The 27,181-nt window shown below is 35.9% G+C and overlaps 1 protein-coding gene across 5 annotated transcripts in view; it reads right to left on the minus strand.

Moving 5' to 3' along the window:
- Positions 1-27,181, minus strand: part of TRPC4 (transient receptor potential cation channel subfamily C member 4) — a 198,236-nt gene that overhangs the window by 40,420 nt on the left and 130,635 nt on the right. For 3 of the 5 annotated variants that reach the window (XM_002748983.7, XM_035302519.3, XM_078375323.1), the window contains exon 4: positions 14,975-15,311. The exons of 1 other annotated variant lie outside the window; for it this stretch is intronic. In XM_002748983.7, the coding sequence (XP_002749029.2) occupies positions 14,975-15,311 (337 nt within the window). Of the gene's footprint in view, positions 1-14,974; positions 15,312-27,181 lie in introns of those variants that run through there. One more of the 5 variants, XM_035302520.3, reaches the window with a different exon arrangement.

Genomic DNA, 27,181 nt, shown 5'->3' on the forward strand with positions numbered 1-27,181 from the left:
TAAAAAATATATGTTTATTTTTATTAAAAAATTTTCTACCATATATTTACTGCCTAAGTAAAAACAGTAGCAATGTATTGTAGTTTTTAACATATGTAAAAGGAAAATGTATAATGATATTAGCACAGAAGATGAGGGAGGGGAATTACAAGCCTGCCATCATTAGGTTCTTATACTATGCACAAAGCAGAATAATATTTTTTAAAGTTAGAATGTAATAAATTACTATTAATATTTTATTATATTCTAACTTCAAAAAATATTCTTTTAAATATTTTTAAATATATGAATAGAGAGCTATACATGTAAACAGTAAATGTTATACAAATACTTAATTCAATAGCAGGCAAAAAGAGAAAAATGCAATGAAGAATAGATGGAATAAATAGGAAAGAACAATAGCAATGGGGGTAGATTTCCAGTTTACCCATATCATAATTATACTGAATGAAATGTATGATCTAAACACACTAATGATAATACAGAAATGATCATACAGGAAAAAAGCACTAAAACAATAATTAAAAGAAAGCTCCTGTGACGACATGAATCTAAAAGTAGATGTGTTTCAGATGAAGCAATGTTACTAGGTACACAGAGGAATATTACATAAAGATACAAAGGCCAATTTGCTGAGAAGTTAAAAAATTCTTTATCTGCTTACAGTTAACAAAATAACCCTATACTACAAGATGCCATAACTATTAAAACTGAAATAAAAAGCAAAGAAAAGTACAACTCTAATTGGAGTTTTCAGCATTCCTCTCTCTGTAACCAACAGAACCAGTAGACAGAAATTTAGTAATGATCTAGCAGACCTGAACAACACCATCAACAATATGACAACAGCAGAATACACATTTCTTTCATGTGCACAGGGAACATTCACCAAGATAGACCATGGTATGGGCTGGAAAACAAACCTCAACACATTTATATTAGTTAAAATTACTAAGTTTGTTCTCTGACCACAACACAAATAAACAACTAATCAGTAATTAAATGTATTTATAAAATCCCCAAATATTTTTCAATTAAACAATATAGTTCCATTATCTTCCAGCTGAAATAGGAATTTAAGAGACTAGTTTAAAAATATTTTAAAATGATAGAAAATGAAGATACAACCAAAATCTCTTTGTGAGGCTTCTAAAGCAGTGCTTAGAGGAAATGTATAGCTTCAGATGCTTTATTAAAAAAGAATAAGAGGTTCAAATCAGTGATTTCACCTTCAGTTAAGACACTATAAAAAGAAGAGCAAGTTTAAACCAAAACAAGCAGAAAGAAGAAAATAACAAAGATAACAAAAAAACAATAAAATCTGAAACATAAAATGAAAGAAAAATCAATGAAAACAAAATGTAATTTTTTGAAGTGTTTAATAAAATTGATAAAACGCTAGCCAGAATGATTAACAAACAAAGGATGACATAAATGATCAATATCAGAAATTCAAGAAGAAACATCAATACAGATCTTACAGATATTGTAAGAATAACTAGCAACTAGAATGAATAACTGGATGGTCATACATTTCACAACTTAAATAAGCTTTTTTTCCCTGAGACATAAACTTCCACGCTCACTCAAGAGGACATAAATCCACCTGAATAGTCCTATATTTATTAAAGAAAATGAATTTATAGTTAATATCCTGCCAATAACAACAAAAGAAATTCAGGTCTAGTTAATTTCATGGTATGTTCAACCAAACATTTCAAGAAAAAGTAACACCAGTGCTAATCAAACTCTTACAAAGATACAACAGTAAGAAACATTTAAGAAGCAAGTATTACCCTGATAAATAATCAGACAAAACTCTTTAAAACTACACACAAATAGCCCTTATGAATATGCACAAAAATCCGCAATAAATAGTAGTGAATAAAAGTTAGCAATATATAAAAAAAAATAAATCATGTCCAAGCAATGTTTTTTCTAGGGAATGAAAAGTTGTTTCAATATTTAAAGTCAATCAGTGTCATTTATCCCATCAACAGATTTCTGAAAAAATGTGATCATTTCAAGATGCAGTATAAGCATTTGATAAAATTTAACATCCATTGATAAAAACTTTCAGTAAAGTATGAATAAAAGGGAGATTTCTCAATTTGATAAAGGGCATTCATAAAAATTTTTAACTACTTGTTCTGTAAAGGAACAGAGAACAAATAATGTAGGCTTTGTAATTAATAAATGGGCGTGATTGTGTTCCAGTGAAACTATTTTAAAAAACTGGCAAACAATCTGATATCAGGACCACAGTTTGCCTTCTGTGGTGGTGATTACATGACTGTATGTGTCTGTTAACATTTTATATCTCTGCACTCAGCTCGAAAGAGTTACTGTTATAACTTAATTTGAATGTAGCACAATTTGTGAAATTGATAGTGAGAAATGAATATAGGAATACTTAGAAATAATTGAAATTGTTATTTTAATACATTGATTACAGGTGATATATGAGTAATTATATATTTATTTTGCATTTTCTGTATGTGAAAATTTTTGAAATAAAAGTATAGTAGATATATTCTATCATTAATTAGTGAAAATTAATGACTTTAAAATTATCAATGAAATTTTGTTTTTACATTTTGTTATATTCAAATTTATAACCCATATGAGAGCTGATTTCATATGAATTAACTATAGTGTATTTTTTTATGTTAGCTGTAGAGAATTGTTTTATTCTAAATTTGGTATTTATATCCTAGTTTCCCCTTTTAGTCTTCTTTCATAATTAAATCTCTATTGAGAGGTGAGATAAAATTGGGACATAATTGGGAAAATAATATTTACTACCTCTGTATTAGAGAAGGGAGTTTATCAGAACCGAATAAGATATGATGCCTGCACTGGATTTTAGAGCTGGGGGGAAACATAGAATTTTAAATATCCAATGAGAAAGGACGCATCCAACACATTTTTTCCACACCTAAGGTGCTTTCTCCTTACTTACCTGGCTACAAACAGAATTCAATGCACAGTCACAGCCTGCATGAGAAAACTAAGGCCCAAACGGGCAGTGTAAACTATAATGTGATGTCACTAGTTAATGAAGAAACCAGGACTGGATCAGAATCTCCTAAATGCAGTGTACTTGGACAACATTTTCTCATTCTTGAGAATTTACAATGTTGCTTGACACTGCCAATTCCCAGATATAAGATATGTGCATGGAACTGTTGATTTAACAAATGCATTTCAAGTTAATTTTTCACCAGAAGGCATAGTGATAAGAGCTAGTCCATGTTAGGTGAGCAAGGGGCCAAGCTCATCTCAACTGTCAATCAGCTTTAGAATCTTAGCTTAGCCTCTCTCGGTTTCAGTTCACTTCAAAAAACAGAGGTTTGGATTACATGACTTTTACAAAGTATGATTTTATCCTAATTGCACACATTGACAAAGATTGCTTCTTCCTGTTAGGATAGTGACAATTTACTAAAAGTAGTCATCGCAGTCGCTGCCATGAGAGATGAGAAACTGTACAAGAGGGCACAGACTTGCTCTAGTCTGCCCTGCAAAGCAGAAATTGGATCTTCGATAAGAAAAGTATAGAAAGACAGCTTCTGGCCAAACGTAAGGAAGAAGATTCTGGCAATTAGAGTTTCTAAAACTGGAATGGATTACCCTGAGACATAGAGATTCCAATCCAGATCCTGTCTTTAAGCAAGAAATTCTAGCAGTAAGTAGAGACTGTAAAGTTCATTCCAACTTAATGAATTTGTGATTCAGTTGCTTTCAAATTTGTATGGCTCGTGAAATAAAATACATTTTAAAGTACTTGCTAACCAGAGCATTCATATTTCATTATGTTTTACGGATAAACTTCATTATCTTTTACCTACTAAACTGGAAAGTCAAATGTGATTATCAGCAGTCACCCAAATAGCTAAATTCAAATATTTTGTGGGTATTTATGTAGAGGAAGAAAGGCACAGAGCTATGTGCTTCAGAGGAGAGAATGAAAGCTTGGGAAGGAGGTGTAAGAAGTTATGAGCTCAGTACAAGTTAACATTTTATCTCAACTTCCTTCATAGCTGAGCAGACTCTGTTCTCATTTGATGACTTAAAGAGATGAAACTTAACTGGAAGTTTAGACTAGATGACCTCTAAGGTTTCCTAAGAAGACTAAGAAACAAAACTTACAAATCTGATATATTACAGTTCCTCTGGAGTTCAACTAGGAGACGTTAAATCTGATTTTCCTGACCGCCCAAAATCTTCACTTCTGATCTTTGAAAGGCACAATTGTGTGGGAAAAACAGAGATCCTGATAACACTGGGAATTCATGCCATCATTTTTTTTAAACTTGAGCTGTAGATAAGACTGCCAATCAATGTCTGTTGGGTAATGTGTTGGGATCTTTTTTACTTTTTTTTTAAGTTCCAGATTGAAATGTCACTTCTTACAGCTCTAGTCACCACGTACTTGTCAGATGGCTGTGGACTTCTGTTTGTCATAAGCATGGTAACAAAACAGCCAGTTTCATTTATTCTAGCGGCATTCACTGGATTTTTGAAGAAATAAGCCTTTAGAAAAACTAGAGGATGCTATTAACTACAAGAAAAATGAATGGAGATAGTAAACCATCCGTGGTAACTAAAAAGCCTGCGGAGAACGAAGATTCAGAGAGTTTCTGTCACAAAATGTTTGTCCTGTTCTCACAATGGGAACATTTCAAAATTGCTCTTTGCTGTTTATAAACAGATGACATGATTTCTCAGAGTCGTGGTGGAGGCCTAAATACAAGCATTGATGTCAGGACTGTGGGGACCAACAGAGGAAAGATCACAGAGCAAATGAGTCAGAGAACTTCCTTTTAAAAATATTTGCAGATGCCCGGAAGTTTTGACTATGTTTTTATACCTTTCCCATAACAGTTTTCACTCAGGGCTATTTGAGTGTTTGATCATATCCTGAAAAGCTGGCTGTGAGGACGAGACCGGGTAGGCAGTGCTCAGATGCCACATTTAACAGCACCAATTGCATGTGAGAAATGTGTGGCTCTGCAGACAGATGTCTTGTCATGCCCCTTCTCGCTGTCAGTACTCACACGGATAGTAAACAACCCCAAACAAACAGCAAGTCACCTTTTCACCTGTGGCAACCTCCAGGGGTCCGTTATTTAAGCCCCACACCTGTCGGGGACCTGGCTTTGGAAGTCTCTTCATAGAACACAGAGTTTTCTGCTGTGTTATCAAATCAATGAAGATAAAAGAACATAAAAAATTCCTCCCTGCTGGAGTTACGTATTGTTTTGTTTTTAGATTTTCAAATCAGGGAACAGAAAAGTAGTCTCTCGTCAAAACTCTGCTTCTGTTCAAAGAGAAATGTAAAGGGGTTCTTTTATTCATTAGAGACCCACTTTTTCTGGGACCCCCTAAGAGGCATTCAGTTAAGGGGCCTCTCCTGTTCTCAGTAGTAGAACTTAAAACTCAAACAAAGATGAAGACAAGGACCCCAAGTATCCACTTCCTGAAAAGAACTTACAGAAAATTGTAGCCAAACTTTTCCTTCCAAGGTCTACTAGGAGGCATCAGAACCATATCTGTTCCCAACTACCTAGCCCTCCACTTCCGTGATCTGAGGTAGACCTGGGAGGACAGAGGGCGAGAGAGCCGTGAGGTCAGGGAGTGTAGGGGTTTTGTTTTGGTTTTGTGGTTATTTTTTAGAGACAGAGTCTCACCCTGTTTCCCAGGCTGCAGTGTAGTGGTGCATCACAGCTCACTGCATCTCCAAACTCCTGAGCTCAAGCAATGCTCCCACCTCAGCCTGCCGGGTAGAGTAGCAAGGACTAGAGACACAGGCTACCAAGCCCAGCTATCTTTTTTTTTTCTGGTAGAAAAAAAATCTCACCAGATAGCCAGGACGGTGCAGGTTTTGTGCTAAAAGGGAATACCAGAAGGAGAGGTAAGGGTGTTTCCTCACTAATACTACTGCCTCCCTAAGTCAAGTAAGGAAGACTCCAAGAAAATCTCTCATCGATTCTGGGAATTTCTACCAGGAGGAACCATTACCTCACCCCTGCTGGGGCATCTGGTTGGGCAGTTGGCTTGCTCATCTCCCCCTTGGTCCAGCTCATCACAGAAAATAGAAAAACAGTGGAGTCTGGCAATAGGGTAGCCAAGGGCAGTGTGACCGTCTGTCTTTTAAGGTGATAAGGTTCCGCGATGCTGTTGTGAGGTAAGTGCCTATTACAAGAAAAGGCTGGGTTTGAGCCTTCTTGCCATGACCCAAGAGGAATTTGTTAGGGCTCCAGGACCCCATTAGGGACTGACTGCTGGGTACAGGAGTGGAGGAACTGGAAGATGCCCGGCAGAGTTGAATCTCTGACTCAGAGAACTATGGAGTGTGGAGGCACAACTGGGGCCTCAAAGAACAGCCGTGCACCCCTCAGAAGAGTCAGCATCACACAGATGGCTCAGTAACAGCCAGAGAGGTAGGACAACCAACCAAGGAAGAGCTCTGACCAGGGTGTCCGCTAAGTCAGGACATTTAACTTCTCCCATCACTCATCTTCCCTAAAGCAACAGAAATGAGGAAACATCAAGCGTCTGTGTCCCACCTTGCATTCCAGTGTTGGAGTTAAAGGATGTGCAAAAGATGGACAATTCCAGATCCTTCAAGCCATGGGCCAGGCCTTTATAGGGAAGAGAAGATCTTTAAGCTGATTATAAGATTTGAGTTTTAAACTGAACATAGCTTCCTTTTAAATAACTTGAAATTTCAGAAAATTTATGATAACTGATAGTGGTATCATTTGGAAACGAGGAAAGCATATTTGATATAAGGTGGCCAAGGAGAGTGATAGAAAGAAGTAAAGCCATTTCATGTTTAGATTCAAATATGTTGAGGCTCCTTAATAAAACCATGATATGAGTATGCTATTTGACTTTCAGAATTGTTTCTCAGTCTTTAATGTTTTAAATACTTCTGGAATTTCTAAATCAGTCAACCATACTCTGAGTTTGTCATAAGAATCTACAGTAATAATTTTAGTCAGCAGACCACACTTCACACAACGCTGACATCAAGAGACAGCGAATGTTGAATATTCTTAGTTGGAAGACATCTAAAAATGCTTAAACCACTATGGGTTTTGACACCATTATTTTAGCATTTTGAGAAAAAAAAAACTAGGAATATATAATTAAGGAAGTACACATTTTTAAGTTTACCAGGAAAGGATGCCATGTTAGTTTCAGAGTCAGAGTGAAGTGTAGAACTTTAGAATTCCAGATCATCTGATAGCTTCTGACCTAAAAATAGTTACTTAAAAATCAAGTGAGACATTTTATCAGCACAGAAGCATTCTTTTTATAGGATTCTAATTTAATTTAAAAATTCCCATGAAAACTAAGAAATAAAGTGCTTATGTAGATAAGAAGACAATGAATAAATATTTCTCCAATTCCTGGTTTGTTACCTTTTCAATAAGCAGCAGTAGTTGCTCAATATGTAGTTTGAGTAAGGGAATATTAATCTTTTCACTATGTAAATTACCTCCTTCCACTTAATAAAAACTTCTGAACATTTAAAAAATAAATATGCACAAAGAAAATATATATTATTTTTAGATTTCCCAGAGTACCCCTTACACACACACACACACACACACACACACTCATACACACGCACAGACACATTTTTAAAAATAATAATGACCTTGAAGCAAATAAATTTAACTCTAGGACACAGCAACTAATACATGGAAAGCAAAAAAGGAAACAGCTCTAGATCATATCAAAGGACTTCTTTCTTTCTCAGAATGGATTGCTTCTTTTAGTGCTAGAAAGCCACACATAATATGTTTTAGATTAGAAACAAGGCAGTGATGATCCTGGTGGTGATGTGAGGGTGGTGGTAGTGATGCTTGGTATGTTAGTAAACATGATTCAATAGCAAATCATGTCAAATGTGCATCTTAAAGAGCACTATGCCTTAGTGAAGCATAAACCGTGGTCCATTCAGATTTCTCCTGTGTAAAAATCTAAGCCGGCAAATAGAAGCAAAGAAGTCTTAAGTTCTGAGCTGTGTTTGCCTTTTAAAATTCTGCCTCTCACACTTTTGGGTCAGTGTCTCATAAGGGATAAAGAATCTAGCTCTGGACTAACACTGACTGGAATTTGAATCTATCACTTGTTAGCTCTGTGATCCCTTGATCCCTGCAAGGAATCTAAACTCTCTAAGCCCTGTTTCCTCTTTGTGAAATGAGACATTAACAACATTTATCTGATTAAATGGAGCAGAGTTGGTGTGAAGTTCAAACAAAAGAATGCGTTTAAATTACTCAGCACAGTGCCTAACTTTTCAGTTTCTACTATAATTACCATGATTACTACTACTACTATTGTTACTCTGTGCTGGTGAAGGCTAATTCAAGAATCTCTCTAGTTTTTTTTTACTTTGTTCCTTTCTTTTCTTTTCTTTCTTTCTTTCTTTTTCTTTTTTTGAGATGGAGTTTCGCTCTTGTTACCCAGGCTGGAGTGCAATGCCGCGATCTCGGCTCACCGCAACCTCTGCCTCCTGGATTCAGGCAATTCTCCTGCCTCAGCCTCCTGAGTAGCTGGGATTACAGGCACGCGCCACCATGTCCAGCTAATTTTTTGTATTTTTAGTAGAGACGGGGTTTCACCATGTTGACCAGGATGGTCTCGATCTCGACCTCGTGATCCACCCGCCTTGGCCTCCAAAGTGCTTTTTTGGTAACTACAGCTTTTTTCCTGTCTTCTTTCCTTGAACCGTCTAAACCATGTTTTCAAATATTCTCTGCAGGCCTGTAAATTTCAGTTTTGGTGTATCAAATTTATGCTGCATTGTCATGGCCTAAAGACAGTTCGTTCCTCTCCAATAAAGAAATATGTTCAGCATTAGTAGGAGCACACACAATAACTGAAATCTTCACAAATATTTCATTGTCTGAAATGTTACTATGTTAGTCTTTATAATTCCATGAGGATGATGTTAAAATATTTTTCCCACAGATAAATAGTAAAATTAGGATCATATATCACACTGTACTGATTATCTGATTTCCTCGAAAATTAAAATATCCGTTTTAAATTAAGAAATGGATATTCTGCAGCTTGTGCTTGAGGGTCTGTATGTATCTGAAGCTAGTTTGAGAGATTATTGAGCACCATGCCAAAGGAAGAACTGGAGAAAGCGATAGGCTTATTTCTTATAATTTCTTAATATTGTTTGGGGCTGCTTGTGGGGATGGGAAATTCAGTGGTGAGGCTGAAAATATGATCTTAATGACATTGGGCAAAAGATAAAAAAATGGCCACAGGATTCACAGGAAAGGAAGAATTATATATTCACATATATGCATATACATGTACATATATGTATATATGTACCCTGTACTGATTACACATATATGTGGAAAAAACATAACTGGTTATACATATATGCGTATATATATTAAATATAAATGTATTAAATTTATCATTTTCTACTCATTTCATATTCTCAGCCTAACATATTAAATATACATACCCACATATATATCTGTACATAGTATTATTTGACCCTATGAATATTTATCTAGATGAAAATGTGATCGTCAACTTTTCATTCTACATCTTCAATTTGGCAGGCCTTGTTGAAATGTTCAGACTTGTTAATATCGACCTTTTAAAGCATAAAAATGCAAAATAAATTATGGAAATGAAAAAGCAGTCTTGTTTAAAAAGTGGCTAAATAAAGTATGTGTTATAGGCGAGATGTATAATCTGGATATTATGAGCAGTTCTTACTTTATGCCTAGGAATTCAATAGAAGCTATTTTTACCAGAGCTTAGACCTCCTCCTATGTTACATCTTTTCCTCAGTTCACCCTTCTCATCAGGCTCAGTGTGCATAGTTCTACATATTGTTTAACTGTAAATTAATCTTGGGCATGCTCACAACGTCATGTCATTTCAGCAGCCATTTTGTTTTCTCATGGGAACAAGGCATTTCCTGCTCTATTCAAATGATTGCCTTCATTAATGTTCTACTTCTTTTATGAAAAGCGTTATCCATTTTATAATTTCTTTTACTAAGCTGATTACATAAGTCTACATGTGGAAATTTTACATATATCCATACTTTTTTGCGCAAGGGGGTAAGTTATGAAACAAAATATTCTGAGGGAAAATTCAAACTGGGTTTCAGGAAGGCCTGACAATTGGCATTCAGAAGTTTTTTTTTGTTTTTCCCGTATCTTACTACATATTCTCTCCAAAAACAAATGACCTGTCTTTGAGATTAAACTCTTGCTATAATTTAGATGAATTCTCTTAATGCACATTATACATATAACATGCTTTAGTTTGCATGTACATTTTTTACAAAAATAAATTTCTTGTATTCTATTCATTTCATATTCCCAGTATAATATATTAATAATCAAACCCTGAATAAGTTAAGAGCCTCAGAGTCATGGAACAGAAGAACGTGAAAGTACCCAAGTCTCTGATCTTCTAGCCTCGGGCTCTTTCTAATTCGTCATTCAGGCTTTCCAATGAAACTTTCTCTCCAGACACCTGCAAAGTGTAGCTCTCTTATCAGACCCATGTGAATGCTTGATCAAAGAACTGTTTTACTCTTTTTTTTTTTTTTTTTTTTTTGAGACAGAGTTTCACTCTTGTTACCCAGGCTGGAGTGCAATGGCACGATCTCGGCTCACCGCAACCTCCGCCTCCTGGGTTCAGGCAATTTTCCTGCCTCAGCCTCCTGAGTAGCTGGGACTACAGGCACGCACCACCGTGCCCAGCTAATTTTTTGTATTTTTAGTAGAGACAGGGTTTCACCATGTTGACCAGGATGGTCTCGATCTCTTGACCTCGTGATCCACCCGCCTCAGCCTCCCAAAGTGCTGGGATTACAGGCCTTGAGCCACCGCGCCTGGCCTGTTTTACTTTTTATTCTAGTTTAAGTGGGTAATTTGACAGTCTGAGAAGGATACTGGTGTCCCTCTGTCTGGAATGTACTCATCTACTGAGAGTTCCACCAGAATTATCCATGATTAGTTTTCTCCATTAGTTACTGTATCACAACGACCAGCATCATCAGTTTGGACCCTGTAAAGCTTTTTGACTTTCTTTCTTATATAGTAAAGTTCATCCTGACAGAAAATATGTGCAAGAAGATCTCTTGAGGTTGTTTGATATGAGAAAGGAAAGGTCGATAACCTTCAATACAAACAAGTCTGAAGTAAAAATAATTCTAACAGCTTTGTTGGGTGGTGAGTTCCAACTTATCACGGACACCATGGCAGAGGGAAAGAAGAGCCATTATGAACTGCTTTCTAAAGATATACAACACAATAGACTTAAATAGTCAACAGTGTTGAACGTCAAGAAGAAAGAAACTGAAATAATATAGAAACCTTATTCTGCCATTGTATGAAACACACGATAACTGGTTCTGTGAGGCTGAATACAGTTCTTATTGCTGAAACATTTCAAAGTATATAAAAGAACAGAAATTCCCAAGCAAAACCAGACTTAAGAAGAAAAAGAAATTGGCTTGAAAGGTTAGGCTTTAAAGTTAGAGAACTTTCCTACCTGGATAAAAGTGAACATTTATGATACAAATATATATAACAAGTCATAAGTGTTTTGCTAGGATAAACAAATACAGGTATTAAAGTGGGCATTTCTCATATATCAAAGTATCATGAATGTGAGGAAGATCTTTTGAAAATGGAAGAGAAGTAAATTTAGTACAAATGAAAAAGCATTATTTTGTACAAGTAGCTCACAGAGGTGACGTGTTTGAAAATCTAAGTCAGTTCAAGAAGACTTAAGAAAAAAAACATAAACAGAGGTCCAGTCTACCACTGGGACAATTAACATGATGGGGGACACACTCATAGGCCACATGATTTTATATGTCACTCAACCTTGATGTCATAAATCTAGACAGAACCTTACAAACAATGAAATTTGAAATGTTCTGTAAAGGACTCATGGCCACTTACTTTATCAGACAGCAGGACAGGGCAAGAGGATATAGAGGATTCATTAATCTAGTCATCAAATCAGACCATGCTTTTCAAATATATATCACACTTTTTGTAAAAGAATAAGGCATTCTTACCCCGATGTCTTTAGCCTGACTCTCCCCCTCAACACCATCCCTTCCCGAAAAAGATCAGTTTTCTCTGCCTTAATAATGGTAGCTTAGCAGACAGGATGATGGGATTCAGGAGGACTTTAGATGTCATTTACTCTAAATCTTTCATTTTGTACACAAAGGTACTGAAAATCCTGAAAGCTTGTGACCACCCATAATTTAATAGTCTCCGAGTGGTAGAACCTGGGCATGGATTTAAGTCCAACGCCTTTTGCAGAGCAGCCCAACAGCGTAGCACAACCCCTTATAATCATGGATCTAGCAAGGCACTGAGAACTCAGTCTCGGATGCAAGGCACTCACAATTCACCAGACTTCGGTGAACAATGTAACTGTCTGAAAGATCTCTTCGATAAATAAACATTTTTTCCTCCTGCCCGTTATCTAAGCAAGATGATCATTTGCATGCATTTTTTTTAATTCTAGGAAATCTCTTTTCATTCTGTAATTCTCGGTTAACTCCCTACATTCAGGAAATGTTGAGAAAATGTTGCCTATAGCAGATACTTTTTTCTCAGCTGGAATTATCATACTCACAATTCAATCTATACTTCATTTAATCACTTAGCTGTGGCTGGGTGCAGTTTCTTCCAGCCAACATTCATGGAATATTCTGTTAGAAGCTTGGTGTGTAGCAGGCAGCCAATGACTGTTTTCACTGGACAAGCTATTAGAAGTTTGGACCTCCTATTTTTTAAATATTATTTAGCATTTTATGACATTATATCACAAATCTATTTGTTTATTACTCATTTATTCCAGTGAAATTTAAGCTTCACCAGCAGAAGGGCTCTTTGTTTGTTGCTTTGCTTTTGTGTCACTATCACCCTTCACTGTGCATTCTGCCTGGAAAGTACTTGACACATTTTCATTGGTGGTATCAAGGAGAAATTAGGAATACTCTATCTGCTTACATTTTATTGTATCTATAGAATTTTTCAAAATGAAATGTTCTGCGTTTTATTCGAGACACTAGAATTTTTAGACATTTAATATAACTTACCCATAATGGAAAATGTAACGTCCTAAACTCTTCTGTAAGAATTGTTCCAAATACATTTTCTAAAGAAAACTCCCTTAAAAACATTGTTAATGAGATATATTTAATTTACATGAAATAGGCAGGGTTATTTTATCCTTAATACCAACTGCAATGTCATAATTATTTTATTCCAAAGGACACTTAGGACACTTATATGTGACCCTTTTTTCTTTTTTTTTTTTTGGGGGGAGAGAGAGTCTCACTTTGTCGCCCAGGCTGGAGTGCAGTGGCACAATCTTGGTTCATTGCAACCTCTGCCTCCCAGGTACAAGCTATTCTCCTGCTTCAGCATCTCAGGTAGCTGGGATTACAGGCTATGGCCACCATGTTCAGCTAATTTTTATATTTTTAGTAGAGATGGGTACTACTCGATCTCCTGATCTCAAGCAATCCACCTGCTTTGGCCTCCCAAAGAGTGCTGGGATTATAGGCATGAGCCACTCTGACCTGCCCGGCCTGAGCCTTTTTTTCCAGTTTAAACATGATCATACTTTTTGCACTTCAGATTAATGAGAACCTACTCTATTTTAAAGTTCACCTAAGGATTTTGTTCAGTTATGTATGTAAAACATCAAATCTGGTCCCTATTAACTTTTCTTATTGACAATACTTAAAGTATGCTTTTTATAATTTTTAAAACTGAAAACCCTATCTATCTCAAATAGGCTGTCTTTTTTTTTTTTCTGGCTTGATGTCATTTTAGTCTCCTCAGCAGTTTTGAGAGTTAACCCAAACTGATATTCTGAGATTTTGGATCATGAAATTTGTCACATATTTTCTGATAGCCAAATGATGAGATGGATATGATAGCAGAGGTTTAACATGATGAGCTAAATTGAGAAAATGTGATTTCTCAGCAAACCATAGTATGATAGAGCAGAGGATAATTAAAATGTAAATTTTAACCATGGCTATAATAACAAGGAGAAAGGAAAACAAGGTTTTCACTAGCTACTTTAAGGATTTCTTCTTTACAGTGATTTGCTTCAGACCCAAACAACTTTTTTTTTTTTTTTTTGAGACGGAGTTTCACTCTTGTTACCCAGGCTGGAGTGCAATGGCGTGATCTCGGCTCACCGCAACCTCTGCCTCCTGGGTTCAGGCAATTCTCCTGCCTCAGCCTCCTGAGTAGCTGGGATTACAGGCACACGCCACCATGCCCAGCTAATTTTTTGCATTTTTAGTAGAGGCGGGGTTTCACCATGTTGACCAGGATGGTCTCGATCTCTTGACCTTGTGATCCACCCATCTCGGCCTCCCAAGATCCAAACAACTTTTATGACAAAAACAAAAAGACTGGAGGATGTCCTATTATTTAATTTCCTATTTTTAAAATTAATGTAGATTTCAAAGATAAATTTGAATGGATTGATTTTTTTTAAAAGGTTGCAGTTACTTTATGTATAGAATCGCTAATTCTTCAAAGTAATCGTATGTGCTTTTAGAAGACTTATCTATTAGGAATATTAGAATGATTATTTACATATGGTCAATGAGATAGTTGAAAAGTTTTAATAGACAAACAAACAAAAAACCCAAAGGGTCATTCATGGAATATAAAGTCCTTAAAATCTGTATTTCTAAAACGTAAGGTTACATTTCTTAAGTTGCATTTGTAAGTAGGTCCACTGCAGCTTGTAAAATGGTTGTTTAGCTTTGGGGGTTAGGTTCTTGGAGCTACAATAGTCAGAACCTGTTCTAAACATTCCTAGGTCCCAAACATTAGTGAATATTTTCTGAGCAGCAAGATTCCATGGCAGTAACATGTTTTTATTATATTTTCTATAGTAACACATTTACCCAGGACCCACGGTAATATCATCCACTCGACGATGGTTGGTGGTGGACCTTGCCTGTTCAAGTCTGACCTGTCGATGTGCTGAGAGGCAAGCAGCAGCAGGAACAAAAAAGTCAGATAGGAGGCTGTGTGGCAGATAAACTTGATAAATGGCTTTCTGATGAACAGTCCCAGTGGGCTTTTGGGAGCTATCAGGTAGCACACAGAGAAGACGGGAAAAAGCAGTCCGATGATGAAACATGTCACCATCTTCACTGCCCAGTGTCTTCTCCTCCAGCCTGGAAACTCATCGTACCAGCGAGATGCCAGCAGTTGTTGACAATTGGGCTGGGCAACAAACTAAACAGAAGGGAAAGGAAAGAGAAGAGTAAGTCACGGTTACATGGAATGGCTTCAGTTCATCAGTAAGAACACAGTTGTGATCTTTGAAGACAGAAGTTCTGTTTCACGTAATTTTACATTTAAATAATCAAAAGCCTTTAAGTAAATAAAGCCAATGTATTGAATACTTATTCTACCCAAGGCACGGTATTACATGCTTGGTGAGACACAACTTGAATCAAAATACTATGGCTGCACTTGAGGAAGCAAAAATAGAACTGGGGAATAAGAATATACAAAAGATATGCTGATAAGTGAACAAAGCAGTTTACAAAGGTATACACCTATATATACACATATAAGAGTATATAAATATGGCTTTTTTTGGATATAGTGGTTATTTCTTGGTTTCAACATTACACTTAATTTTTATTTTTATATTTGTGTGTACTTTTAATAGTTTTCTATAATAAATATTTGTTACTTTCATTATCAGAGAAAGCAAACAGACTTTTCTTTATGGAGTACAAGCTAAATTTACTGTTAATTGGATTGGGGCAATATGAAAAACAGATGAAAGAATATAATATTCACCAGAATGTTAATCATCATAGCTTAGCTCGGTATAAACAATGCAAACACCTTTCCTAAGTATACCTAATTACCTTAAATGAAACATTTCACAGACATGACATCATTCTATCCTGGCAACATCTTTGAGATGTAGCATGGACACTACCTACTGTAAGTTAGGAGGGTTACATATCTAGCAAATTATGAGATGTTTGACTATCCAGTCCAGGATTTTTTTTCTCAATATTTCTTTATTTTTTTCTTAGTATTCTTTTTTTTTTTAATCAGTATTTCTCAGACTTTTTTTCTCAACCTTTCCCATTAGGATTCACAGTTAAGCAATATATGAATTAAGAGGAAATTTCATCTTTCAAATAGAACATTCCAAGAATGCTTCCACCTGGGCATATTTGTATAAGTAGAAAGAGAAGATGAAGGCAATCCATGGCAAGATATCATGGGAGAACAAGAGCAAGCCTGGTGAGAAAGTGTACAGTGGGATTAAAAGATGCGCCATGGTCAGTTCTGATTGAAGGAGGAGTGTAAGTTCCTTGGAGGAGACTTGGGAAAGTTCTGTTGGCATCATGAAATAGGCTTACTCTATAAGCAAACATAGTGCTTGTTCCTTTCACAGGACTCCCCACCCAACTCCACATTTCCCATTTTTCTTCTTTAGTTCTAAGCTATATGGCTGTCCTTTAGGCAAGACTTTTTCTTTTCTCTTTTCTGATAGTCAGCAAGCAAGAAAGGCTGCTTTGCTTGGGGAATGAAGAAAGAGAAAGGGTGACATTCAAAGAGTAATTTAACAGTTGAGGTGTTCAACCATTTGGATTAGATGAACAATGGTTTCTCACGCAACTGTTTCTCTTCATCTTTCCTTGTATATCTACTCATCAATGTATATAGTGGACAAGTGAACATGCAAACAAATTGAATTAAGTTTATAATAATGGGTTCAGTAAATACAGATAAAACCAAATAAAATAGCATGGCTTTAAGGATTAAATTCTTTGCTTCTTTTAGGTAATTTTACAGAGTATATATGTGTGTATTCAGTGGCAGAAATATTAATTCAAACAAACTGGAGCAGGGAGGGCCCTCTTCACTATCTCGTATGTCACTCGTTTAAGGAAATTTTAGACTCCATAAACAGTCAAGCTAAATTTTATTTCAGACAAAGCCAGGTATTTGAAAGAGTTTTATTTTTACCCATATAATCCCTCTCAGCAGCATTTGATAAAGAAATCATAGTTTGTCATCTTTTTTATTCCCCATGGAATAAAATATTTTTTAATAGTATTAGACTTTAGAACAGCTGAAAAGTCTTGATATAAGAGAGTTAAGAAAACCTTTGGAACATGCAAGATAGAACAAGCAGGTGCCATCATCTTATCAGTATCACACACTGAGAAAACACTAAGGGACTAAGTGACTCATTCTGTAATGCAGAAAGATTAAAAGAAAGGTATGTCCTTTGTTCACTACAGTCTAAGCGAGGTCTTGGATTCAAACTCTGTCCTTCCTGGTCAAAATCTCACTACAGCATGGGGCACCTGAGGACAATTACACAAAAAACTTTCTTAGGAGATTTTAATGTTTCTTTGAATTAATATTTCTGCCACTGAATACACACATATATATTCTGTAAAATTACCTAAAAGAAGCAAAGAATATAATCCTTATAGAACACCAAGTGCTAGGTTAGCTATAATTTTTTATGGCTTTTTTTTCTTAAAAGTACTTTTTCTTTCTTTAGTTACTGCAAGTATATACCTGTGCTTAGTAAATGAACCGTGTACCTAATTTTACATTAAACAGAGACACAGGGAGGTTTTTGTAGAAATGAAAAATAGGGAGAGGACTAGGAAGAGCAGGAGTGAGTGTGTGTAAAACACGAGGTTCCCCAAATGTGGATGTTCTCTGGCTATGTGTTTGCTCCAATCATGCAACTGAAACGACCCAAAAAAGTTTCCTGAGAATCATTGTAAATTCACAGATTTTCAGGGTAATTTCATGTCTCCTTTCTACCAGACATGTTCTTTACTTGTCTACACCAGCAGTTCCTAAATTGTATCCCAGTAATTAATAGATTTTTCATGCAAAAATGGGTTTAATGGTTAAATCAATTACCAAATTAAGGATTGAAATAATAAAATTTCGTATGAATGGGATTTTTCAGTCTTTATTTGCTAACATAGATTAAATCACTTCAATTATCTCTTACCTCTTAGTTCCTCCCACCCTCCTTCCCACACTTCTTCTTTTCTTTCCTACCTTCCTTCCTCCCACCCTCCCTCCCTCGTCTCCCTGTCTGCCTCCCTATTTACCGGGATTACAAGGAGTAAAGTTCAGCTTTACTCCAGTCCCCTCTGAAGGACACCTGTAGAGAGGGGCCACCCTCCATTCCAGCAATGCCCTCTCCGGGTAGACCATCACATTGCCTGCAGCGTACTGGGAGCCTATAGCTCCCGCCTCCTCTACTCCATCTTTCTACTGCACCATGAGTCATAGGAGGAACTACCATCTTCTGCACCACTTCGGTACTGGGAGAAGCGAGGTTTGTTTTTAGACACAATTCATTACAGCCCCTTCTTTCTCTAGAGTTGTTGGCCAATTCCAGCACAACTCCTGCTATCCCATTAAAATTCATATTAAAACACTTAAACTTTCAGATTCACATTCATGCTATGCATTTATAAAAGATGTTGTGAAAACAATTTTAAAGATTTCCCATCTCTTTCAATAACCTTTAAAAAGTTGGAAAAGTCTGATCTCATTATTATTTATAGACTCACTGAGTCATGAGATTCCAACTATTGAAGACACTGTGAAAACTATTGAATCTAATCTCATTTTTACAAATAGAATAAGATAGATCCAGTATCAATGATTTAAAAGTAACTACTCGAAATATGAAAATTCCAAACCATAATGGCAACAAAGAAAAGGATGACAAAAAGGAGGATAAAACTGGAAAAAAATACAAAAACAGAACAAAACCAAATAAACAAGAAACTGCACTACATTGTATTAGTTGGTTTTTGCGCCACTGATAAAGACATAACTGAAACTCGGCAATTTACAGAAGAGTTTTAATGGACTCACAGTTCTATGTGACTGGGGAAGCCTCACAATCATGGTGGTAGGTAAGAGGCATGTCTCATATGAGCAGACAAGAGACTAGAGCTTGTGCAGGGAAACTCTCCTTTTTAAAACCATCAGATCTCATGAGACTTATTCACTATCATGAGAATAGCATGGAAAAGATCTGCCCCCATGATTCAATTATCTCCCACCAGGTCCCTCCCACAACAATATGGGAATTATAGGAGCTACAATTCAAGATGAGATTTGGGTGAGGACACAGCCAAACCATATCAACTATCTAGGAAAGTGAACTAAAATATTAGTTGTATATAAACAAAGTAAACAGAAAATCATTTAAAATATATAAAACAAATCAAATAATAAAACTGTGAAACAGATTTACTTAGTATTTGTACTTTCTTCATCTTTTCAGTTTTTCAACATATTTTTTGAGTTAAAAAAAATTGTATCCAAAGTTCAGACTCCAGTCATTCTCTATAGGAGGAAAATCCAAATTCGGGGACAACCATCCTGGCTACTTTATCCATTTTGACTGTGTCAGAGAGTCACATGAGAATCTCAATTGACCGCCAGCTGATAATAAAGAGAGTTGAAACTTCGGGCTGGTGTACATAAGGGCAATGTACGTCCTTTCCTCTAAAAGGACCACAAATTCATATACATATCAGTGTGCTCTGGGTATTACTGTTCATTCTTTAGCAATTCAAAAATAATCTGTATTGGGGGAGAGTTATTTCCTCTGCCCAGAAATGCTTTTCAAAAACTCATTTTATAATGTTGATAGCAGAATCTAAGGATTATTTACAGGCAGAAGACCTTCAGGGAATTAATTTTGTTCATAGCTGAAAAACCATTTTTAAAAAATCTTTTACTTCATCCCCTAATTGCCTCATGGCCACCAATGGCTTTTAAATGTCTGCGTCTCTCCCTGCTTCCTGGTGATACCTTTGGTCATTTTTCTCATTAAATGATTTTTTTGGTCCCTCTGAGTATATTCACATCACATGATTAATCAGACCCACCTACTTCACTAATCAAAACATTATTGTCATCTGCCTTTCCAGGACATGTGAAACGTTAATTAAACCAATAGCATTCAGCATCATCTGCGAGTCAGACATTGGCTAGATAAGTGTGGGGAATGCCACGATCTGTAAGAACGACATAAATTTGTCTTTGGGATCTCAAAATACATTGGGACTAATTATGTAACTGAATAATTTTATACAGAGTATTATATAACTTGTTAAAAAAGAGATATAAGGTATATAAGAGTGTGTCCAACATGAAATAAACTGAAAATTTAAGAAAGGAAGTGGAATTGGTTAGTTAAGCCTGAAACGACAGATAAATTTCCACAGTCACAACTTCGTAAATGAATGTGTTTTATGCTAGATTAAAAGAATTTCATGTTAAAAACAGGGGGTTAGAGATAAGTATGCTCAGACGAGAAATCACTTGTGCTAGAAGGTTATAACCAATTGCAGATATACTAAAGATGAAATGTAAAGGAAAACTGTGGCCATATTTTGGGATATGGATGAAAGTGTTTGTTGAGGACATGCTTGAGTCTAACTGTTGCAACTCAAATTGTAGGCTGAAGCCAGTAACATTGAAATCAACAGGAAGGCTGTTAGAGATGGAGACTATCAGGCTCCACTTCAAATCTGCTGAATAAAAATCTGCATAGCATGATTCTTATGAATGTTAAAACTTGATAAACACTGCCTTAAAGATTTGATGTCTAATAAAATTACCTATAGCCCCATTGTATCTGATAAATATTCAAAGAGTAGTTTTAATTCAGTGTAAATATATATTCCAACGTCTCTAAAGTAAGCAATATACAGCTGACTGAAACCCTGGGAATGTCTTTGTGTGTATATGTGTATGTATGTGAATGTGCATGAGTTATTGAGTGACAAGGATGAGCCATACAGTGGTGGTTCTCAAAATTGAGCAAGCACCAGGATCACCTAGAGGCTGATAAAACACATGAGCCCCATGTCTGATTCAGTAGGTACAAGGTAAGGCCCTAAACTCTGCATTTCTGTCAAGTTCTCAAGGTGACTCCAAGGACCAACTTTTAATAATCACTGCCTTACAGAAAGATTTTTGAATAATGTGGGATTGTCTTCTAGTTTTTCTTTCTTTTTTTTGATCAAAATTTTTTTATTATACTTTAAGTTCTGAAGTTCATGTGCAGATCTTGCAGGATTGTTGCATAGGTACACACATGCCATGGTGGTTTGCTGCCTCCATTTCCCTGTCACCTACATCAGGCATTTCTTTCAGTGTTTTCTCTCCCCAATCTCCCCACCCTGCTAAACCTCCTCTATCCCCCAGCCCCCAACAGACCCCAGTGTGTGATGCTCCCCTCCATGTGTCCATGTGTTCTCATTGTTCAGCACCCACCTACGAGTGAGAGCATGCAGTGTTCTTGTGTCAGTTTGCTGAATGATGGTTTCCAGATTCATCCATGTCCCTACAAAGGACATGAACTCATCTTTTTTTTATGGCTGCATAGTAGTCCATGGTGTATATGTGCCACATTTTCTTTGTCCCATCTATCATTGATGGGCATTTGGGTTGGTTCCAGGTCTTTGCTATTGTAAACAGTGCCACAATTAACATACATGTGCTTGCTAATGTTTCCTGTTTTCCTATTTTTTGCTTTTCTCACTTAAACCTTCTTATTAAGGTTATCAACAAGCAAATTTAACTCAGTAAAGATGCCTTTGAAGGAATCGCATAGAAGTCACACATCAAGCAGATATTCTATGGTGTAGTTTAGTACAATATCTAATTACAGAAAAAAACACAAAAATATCAACAATAATCCCCATCAAATCACAGAACTCTTGTGCAGGTGGAAAAGCCAAACACAATGCAATGGCAGGTAGAGGATGACAGCTGATGAATTCACCATTAAGATGGATGCCAGTAGGAGACTTACACCAGTATTAGACAGACTGGGATTCAGTGGACTTGAGAAACATGAGTAGGTGATGAAGATCCTGGACAGAAAAGGAATAAAATACCAAAGTTTCTCACAGACATTTAGCCTATGCACCGCCACATGCCTTCATCATGACTCTAAAGACATATGAGAAATCTATTTTGATTTGTATTATGTATTTGAATATCGTAGGGATTAAGAGCACATAACCCTTAGAAAAACCTCATTGGGATTTGAATCTTGGTTTCTGATTGTGTGAGTGTTAATAAGTTATTAAATTATTGTTATGCCTTTTTCCCCATTTGTAAAATGGGGATAGTAGAAATACTTATCTCAGGGTTATTGAAAAATTAAATAATTAATATATGAAAAGTATGAGTTCCTAGGTCATAGCACATGTTCAATAAATATTAGGTATCACCATTATTGCATATACACACATGTTTACACACACACAAGGATATAAGTATATACACATATGTCCATATACATACATAATCACTTATAGATGTATATACACAAGTATATAATATGTATTCACTTTCAGCATAATAATAGTAATAATTAAAAGATTTATGCAAGGAAATTACATTCAGAAGATAATAATTTGAATTTTTTCAGCCTTGTTAAAAGACAAAAAAATCAATAAAGATTTAATCAAATCTGAGAATACACTGGCTAGAAAGCTTACGAATAACTAACCAAGAGTAATTGATAAACTTCAGGGTGTATTCTTTGCAGACTCTCTTGGCCAACAAGTGCCCTGGCTCTGTCAATTTCGAAAGTCTCCTACCCAGTCATAAAATCACCTATGTGTTTTCTTTAATATACATATTAAATTCTGATTTGCGGATCAGGATTCAAGGAAGAGCTAAATGCGTATTACTGGGGCACCACATTTGATGTCACATAACCAGGAGGGAAGACAATAACTAAATTTCATGTGATGATAACGTTGGTGAGACAGAGGCAGATTAAACTTCTTAAAGCATTCCTGAGACTAAATTCAAAATTGGTTTGGCAACTGATCTGAGATGATGAGTGGGCAGTAATGGAAAGTTGAAAATGACAAAGGCAAAGGAAACAGAGCATGTGTGTGTGGGTGATGAACCCAACACTGAACTTAGCAAACAAAACAGCAAGCAAACAAAATCAATTTAGGTGACAGGAAGGTTGAGTCAATAAATAATGTTTGTTCTTTGAAAATCACAAAGGCTAGTGATTTCATATAAAGTCTGCCTGTATTCACCAGTACCCTTCTCAGAGCACATCTACGCATATACATTGTTCCAAACTATTATGGAAAATAGATGAAAAAATGCTAGTTATTTCTAGGTAGCTACCTACATGCTTTCTTAAAAAATGAATAGAGGTGTGGAGGCAGAAAATTATACAGTATTGAAGAAACCCAGCATTTGACCTTTGAATCATGTAGGTGAGTAATAGATGAGAATGGTGGATGGAGAGCAGTGAGGAAGGCTCAGATCCTGGCCTTCTCTGAACAGCCTGCTTCTCCAGTCTCTAATGAGCCACTGACATTTTCCACACGGAGGAGTGGCATGTTCAGAAAGGGTTTTTCACTTTTAATCAAAGTCTCCTGGAGAGACTCCTATTGAAGACTGAGCCCCGCTCTACCGTTTTCCAGTAGGACAAGAATTCAGAAAGGAAGAAAGACACAGATGGGAATGAATGTCAGTTGTTCTTATGAAATAAAATTATTGTAAGCACTCTGTGTTTCCCTTCTCTATTCCTTTTAATATATTATCGAGACCTGTTGTTTTAGAGAAAATTAAATCGTTCAAGACCTTGTAAAATAGGACACTCTTTTCGTATCTTCTTTCCAGAATCAAAGGTTGATATCACAGAATGGGGTTGTTTCTCTACCCATCTAATTTATACATATCAATAATATAAGTGAAGGATTATTTTGCTTCAAATGTGTTAAGTCCTATCCGCAGAGTTTTTAAACTGTAGCCTTAGGGCAAAGAATAAGATCACTTCCTTTTATGCTCCCTAATCTCTTTTCTGTCTCCCTGACAAAAGCTCTGCAGACTATCTTGGCTGATAAATTTTCTGGGCTTAAAAAATAATAATAATAATAATACTCAGTTTTTAATGATCTGTTAATTGAGGCTGAAATGAAATTAGTCTATAATAGACAGAGAAAAAGTTACATGTTTTGGAAATAGCAGAGGCCACACAGTCACTGACCTCTCAGATTTTGCTATCTGCTCCAACCTGTATGGCAAAAGAGGGGTAACTGCACAAAACCAACACATAAAAGAGCTGAAAAAGAGAAAGAGAGCCAAAGAAGTTCTAGTTCCCTGTAACTCTGTCACTCTTTCATATCATTTTCACAAAGCAGGCAGGAGTAAGGAGTAAAGCATCTGTCGAACGGAAATTATTCTTTGGCGTCATTTTATTTTTTATTCTGTATGGGTTCATCTAATTGTCACTGATTCTGGCTGATCAAACATTTGGGGTGTTCCTCCCTGGCTGCACCTTCTATCTCTCCAGCCCCTCTGCCACCTCTTTCATCTAGGTCCTTTATTTTTTACAAGGATTATTGAATAACGAGCTTTCGTTCTTTTTTTAAACAGCCAAAGTTATGTTCCTAAAAACGAGGCATGTATCATCTCCTCTCCCTCATTGTCATTTCCAGCATTTCCACTTGCCACACATGCAAGTGTTGCTTGCTCCCATCCTGGTCTATGTGGCCTTCAAGCTAGCTTCCTGAGAAAATGCACATCCGAGTAAGTAAGGACAAATCATGAGGCAGGGTAAAGGACCTGAAAAGAAGGAAGAAACTACTGTACATGAAGAAATTAGTCCCTGAAAACTTAGAACTATAACCATCAATAGTTCAAAGGAACTCAACCTGCAACCCCAAGAATCTGCATATGAATAAGGACTTCACTGATTATTTTCTGACCCAAGGTACTGCTATTGTTGTGGATATTGAAAGGTTTTATATATAAGCTAAATGTCCATACGGTATCTGAGATTTTATTAAATTTTATTTGTTCATTGTGATGGTTCCTAAGGGCTGTTATAACAAAGTACCATAAATTAGGTGGGTTAAAACAGCATAATATTTTTTCTCCCAGTTGTGAAAATGTGAATTCCAAAACCAGAGTGTTGGCAGTGCCAGGCTTTCTCTGAGATTTCTGGGTGGAATCTCTTTTGCCTTTTGCAACCTTCTGGTAAATGACTGTGAATTCAAGCCATTCCTTGGCCTGACGCAGGATCATTCCAATCTCTGCCTCTGCCATCACATGGCATTCTTTCTATATGTCTCATTTCACATCATCTTCTCTTTTTATAAGATAACCAGTCATATTGCAGTAAGAGTCTGTCCCACCCCAGAATGACCTCATCTTCAGTAATTTCTGGTGCAATTATCTATTTCCAAATAAAGTCACGTTCTGAGGCAGGCACTTGGGGTTTGGACATTAGCATATCTTTTATACAATATAAAGCACAGCATCCATAGTAACTTATTTTCTATTAGTTGTCTAGTATTTAGTTTTTGACTCTATAGTTTACAAAAAATTGATGTTTCAAATGCTCCAAATATATTTCAAGTTCATAAATAATTTTAAAACCTAGAAAACTTTGTTTTTAACATCATTTTATTAAATATGATTGTTAGCCCAAATTAATGTTCTAGAATCATTGAAGAAATATTACAGTGGTGAATTGGGGCCTTAGATCCCTGTCTTCCAAACTATTCGTTTTCCTCTACCTCTTGAATAATGTCACAAGGATTGATAGTAAATGGCAATAAATAAAAGAAATAAAGAAGAGAAAAGTATCAATAATGTTGTGAAATGAGAGAACCTTACACATAGGCAGTCAGCTGTATATATAAAAGGCAATTCTAAAAGCTCTGTAAGAAGTCATATATCTAAAACCATCTCCCATGTCCGTCTTCTGTTACAATTAAGTCTTCCAAAGAGCTTTCTGAAGACTTGCATATTTTAACTAGAATAAGACATTACATTGCTTAGACCAAAGAGGAATTAAGCAACTAGTATATGATTGTCATCTTGCAAAGGTAGGGCTTTTATGCAATGGAATGAAAAAAATTGAAGGCTGGAGAAAAAGAAGGATCATAAGGCTTTGATGTAGTCCAGTACTGTCACCTTAGTAGAGAATTCCAAGGATACAGAAGAAATACGTGTATAAGGATTATCTGAGAGAAAACGTCTGGCAGGTGGTCTTGCATGTACCCGGACTCTCCAATACAAGGAGAACTGTGACTAGTATAGCTGTGCCTGCTTTCATCACTTTCCTAAGGTTAAATTATCCACATATCTCTTCTTTTGGAAAATTGCCACTTGAAAGCCACACAGATACATAAAATTCAGTAAGTTCACAATTTAATTAACATTTTGGACCATAACACTGTTTACCCATCTGTGTGCATTGTGTTGAAATGTGGCACCACATTTAACATCTACATAGATGAAACATGAACTCTTCTCCATCCACTCATAGCATAAGACTTAGAGAGTTCCTGCCATTAAAAAGAAAAAAACAAAAACAAAAAATACTGTATTATGTAACTCAACTTCTCCCCTACCAAGTATAATTATCCAAATATAATAGAGGAAACAAAAAAACTCTGATACAAAATGGGGACCAAAATTTGAAGAGACAGCATCAAAAGATATATAGATGGCAAATAGACACAAGAAAAGATGCTCAACATCCTTTGGACATTAGGGAAATGCAAATCAAAGCCACAATGAGATATCACTGCATACCTATTAGAATGTCTAAAATTTTAAAAAACAACTAATCAAAACATATGTTGATACATATTTGCAGACACTTAAACACTCATATACAAACAACAAAATATAAATAGTGAGCCTTTTTAAAAAAGTTTGCAGTTTTGTTTGCTTTGTTTTTAAATTAAATATACATCTACCAATGATGCCGCTATTCTTATTTTTGGCATTTATCCAAAAGAAAATAGAGTATATCTACATACAAAGACTTGATTACAAATATCATAGGAGCTTTTTTGTAATAGACTCAAACTGGAAAAACCCAAGAATGGATAAGCATAATATGGTATATTCATATAATAGAGGATTAGTCAGCAATGAAAAGGAATGAGCTGTTGTACTGATATACACACATGGTTGAATATTTTAAAAATTATGCAGAATGAAAGAAGCCAATGGTGAAATAGGACATGAACTGTATAATTCCATTTTCATAAACTCTAGAAAATGAA

This window comes from Callithrix jacchus, chromosome 5 (assembly GCF_049354715.1).
Source record: "Callithrix jacchus isolate 240 chromosome 5, calJac240_pri, whole genome shotgun sequence".
Lineage (NCBI taxonomy): Eukaryota > Metazoa > Chordata > Mammalia > Primates > Cebidae > Callithrix > Callithrix jacchus.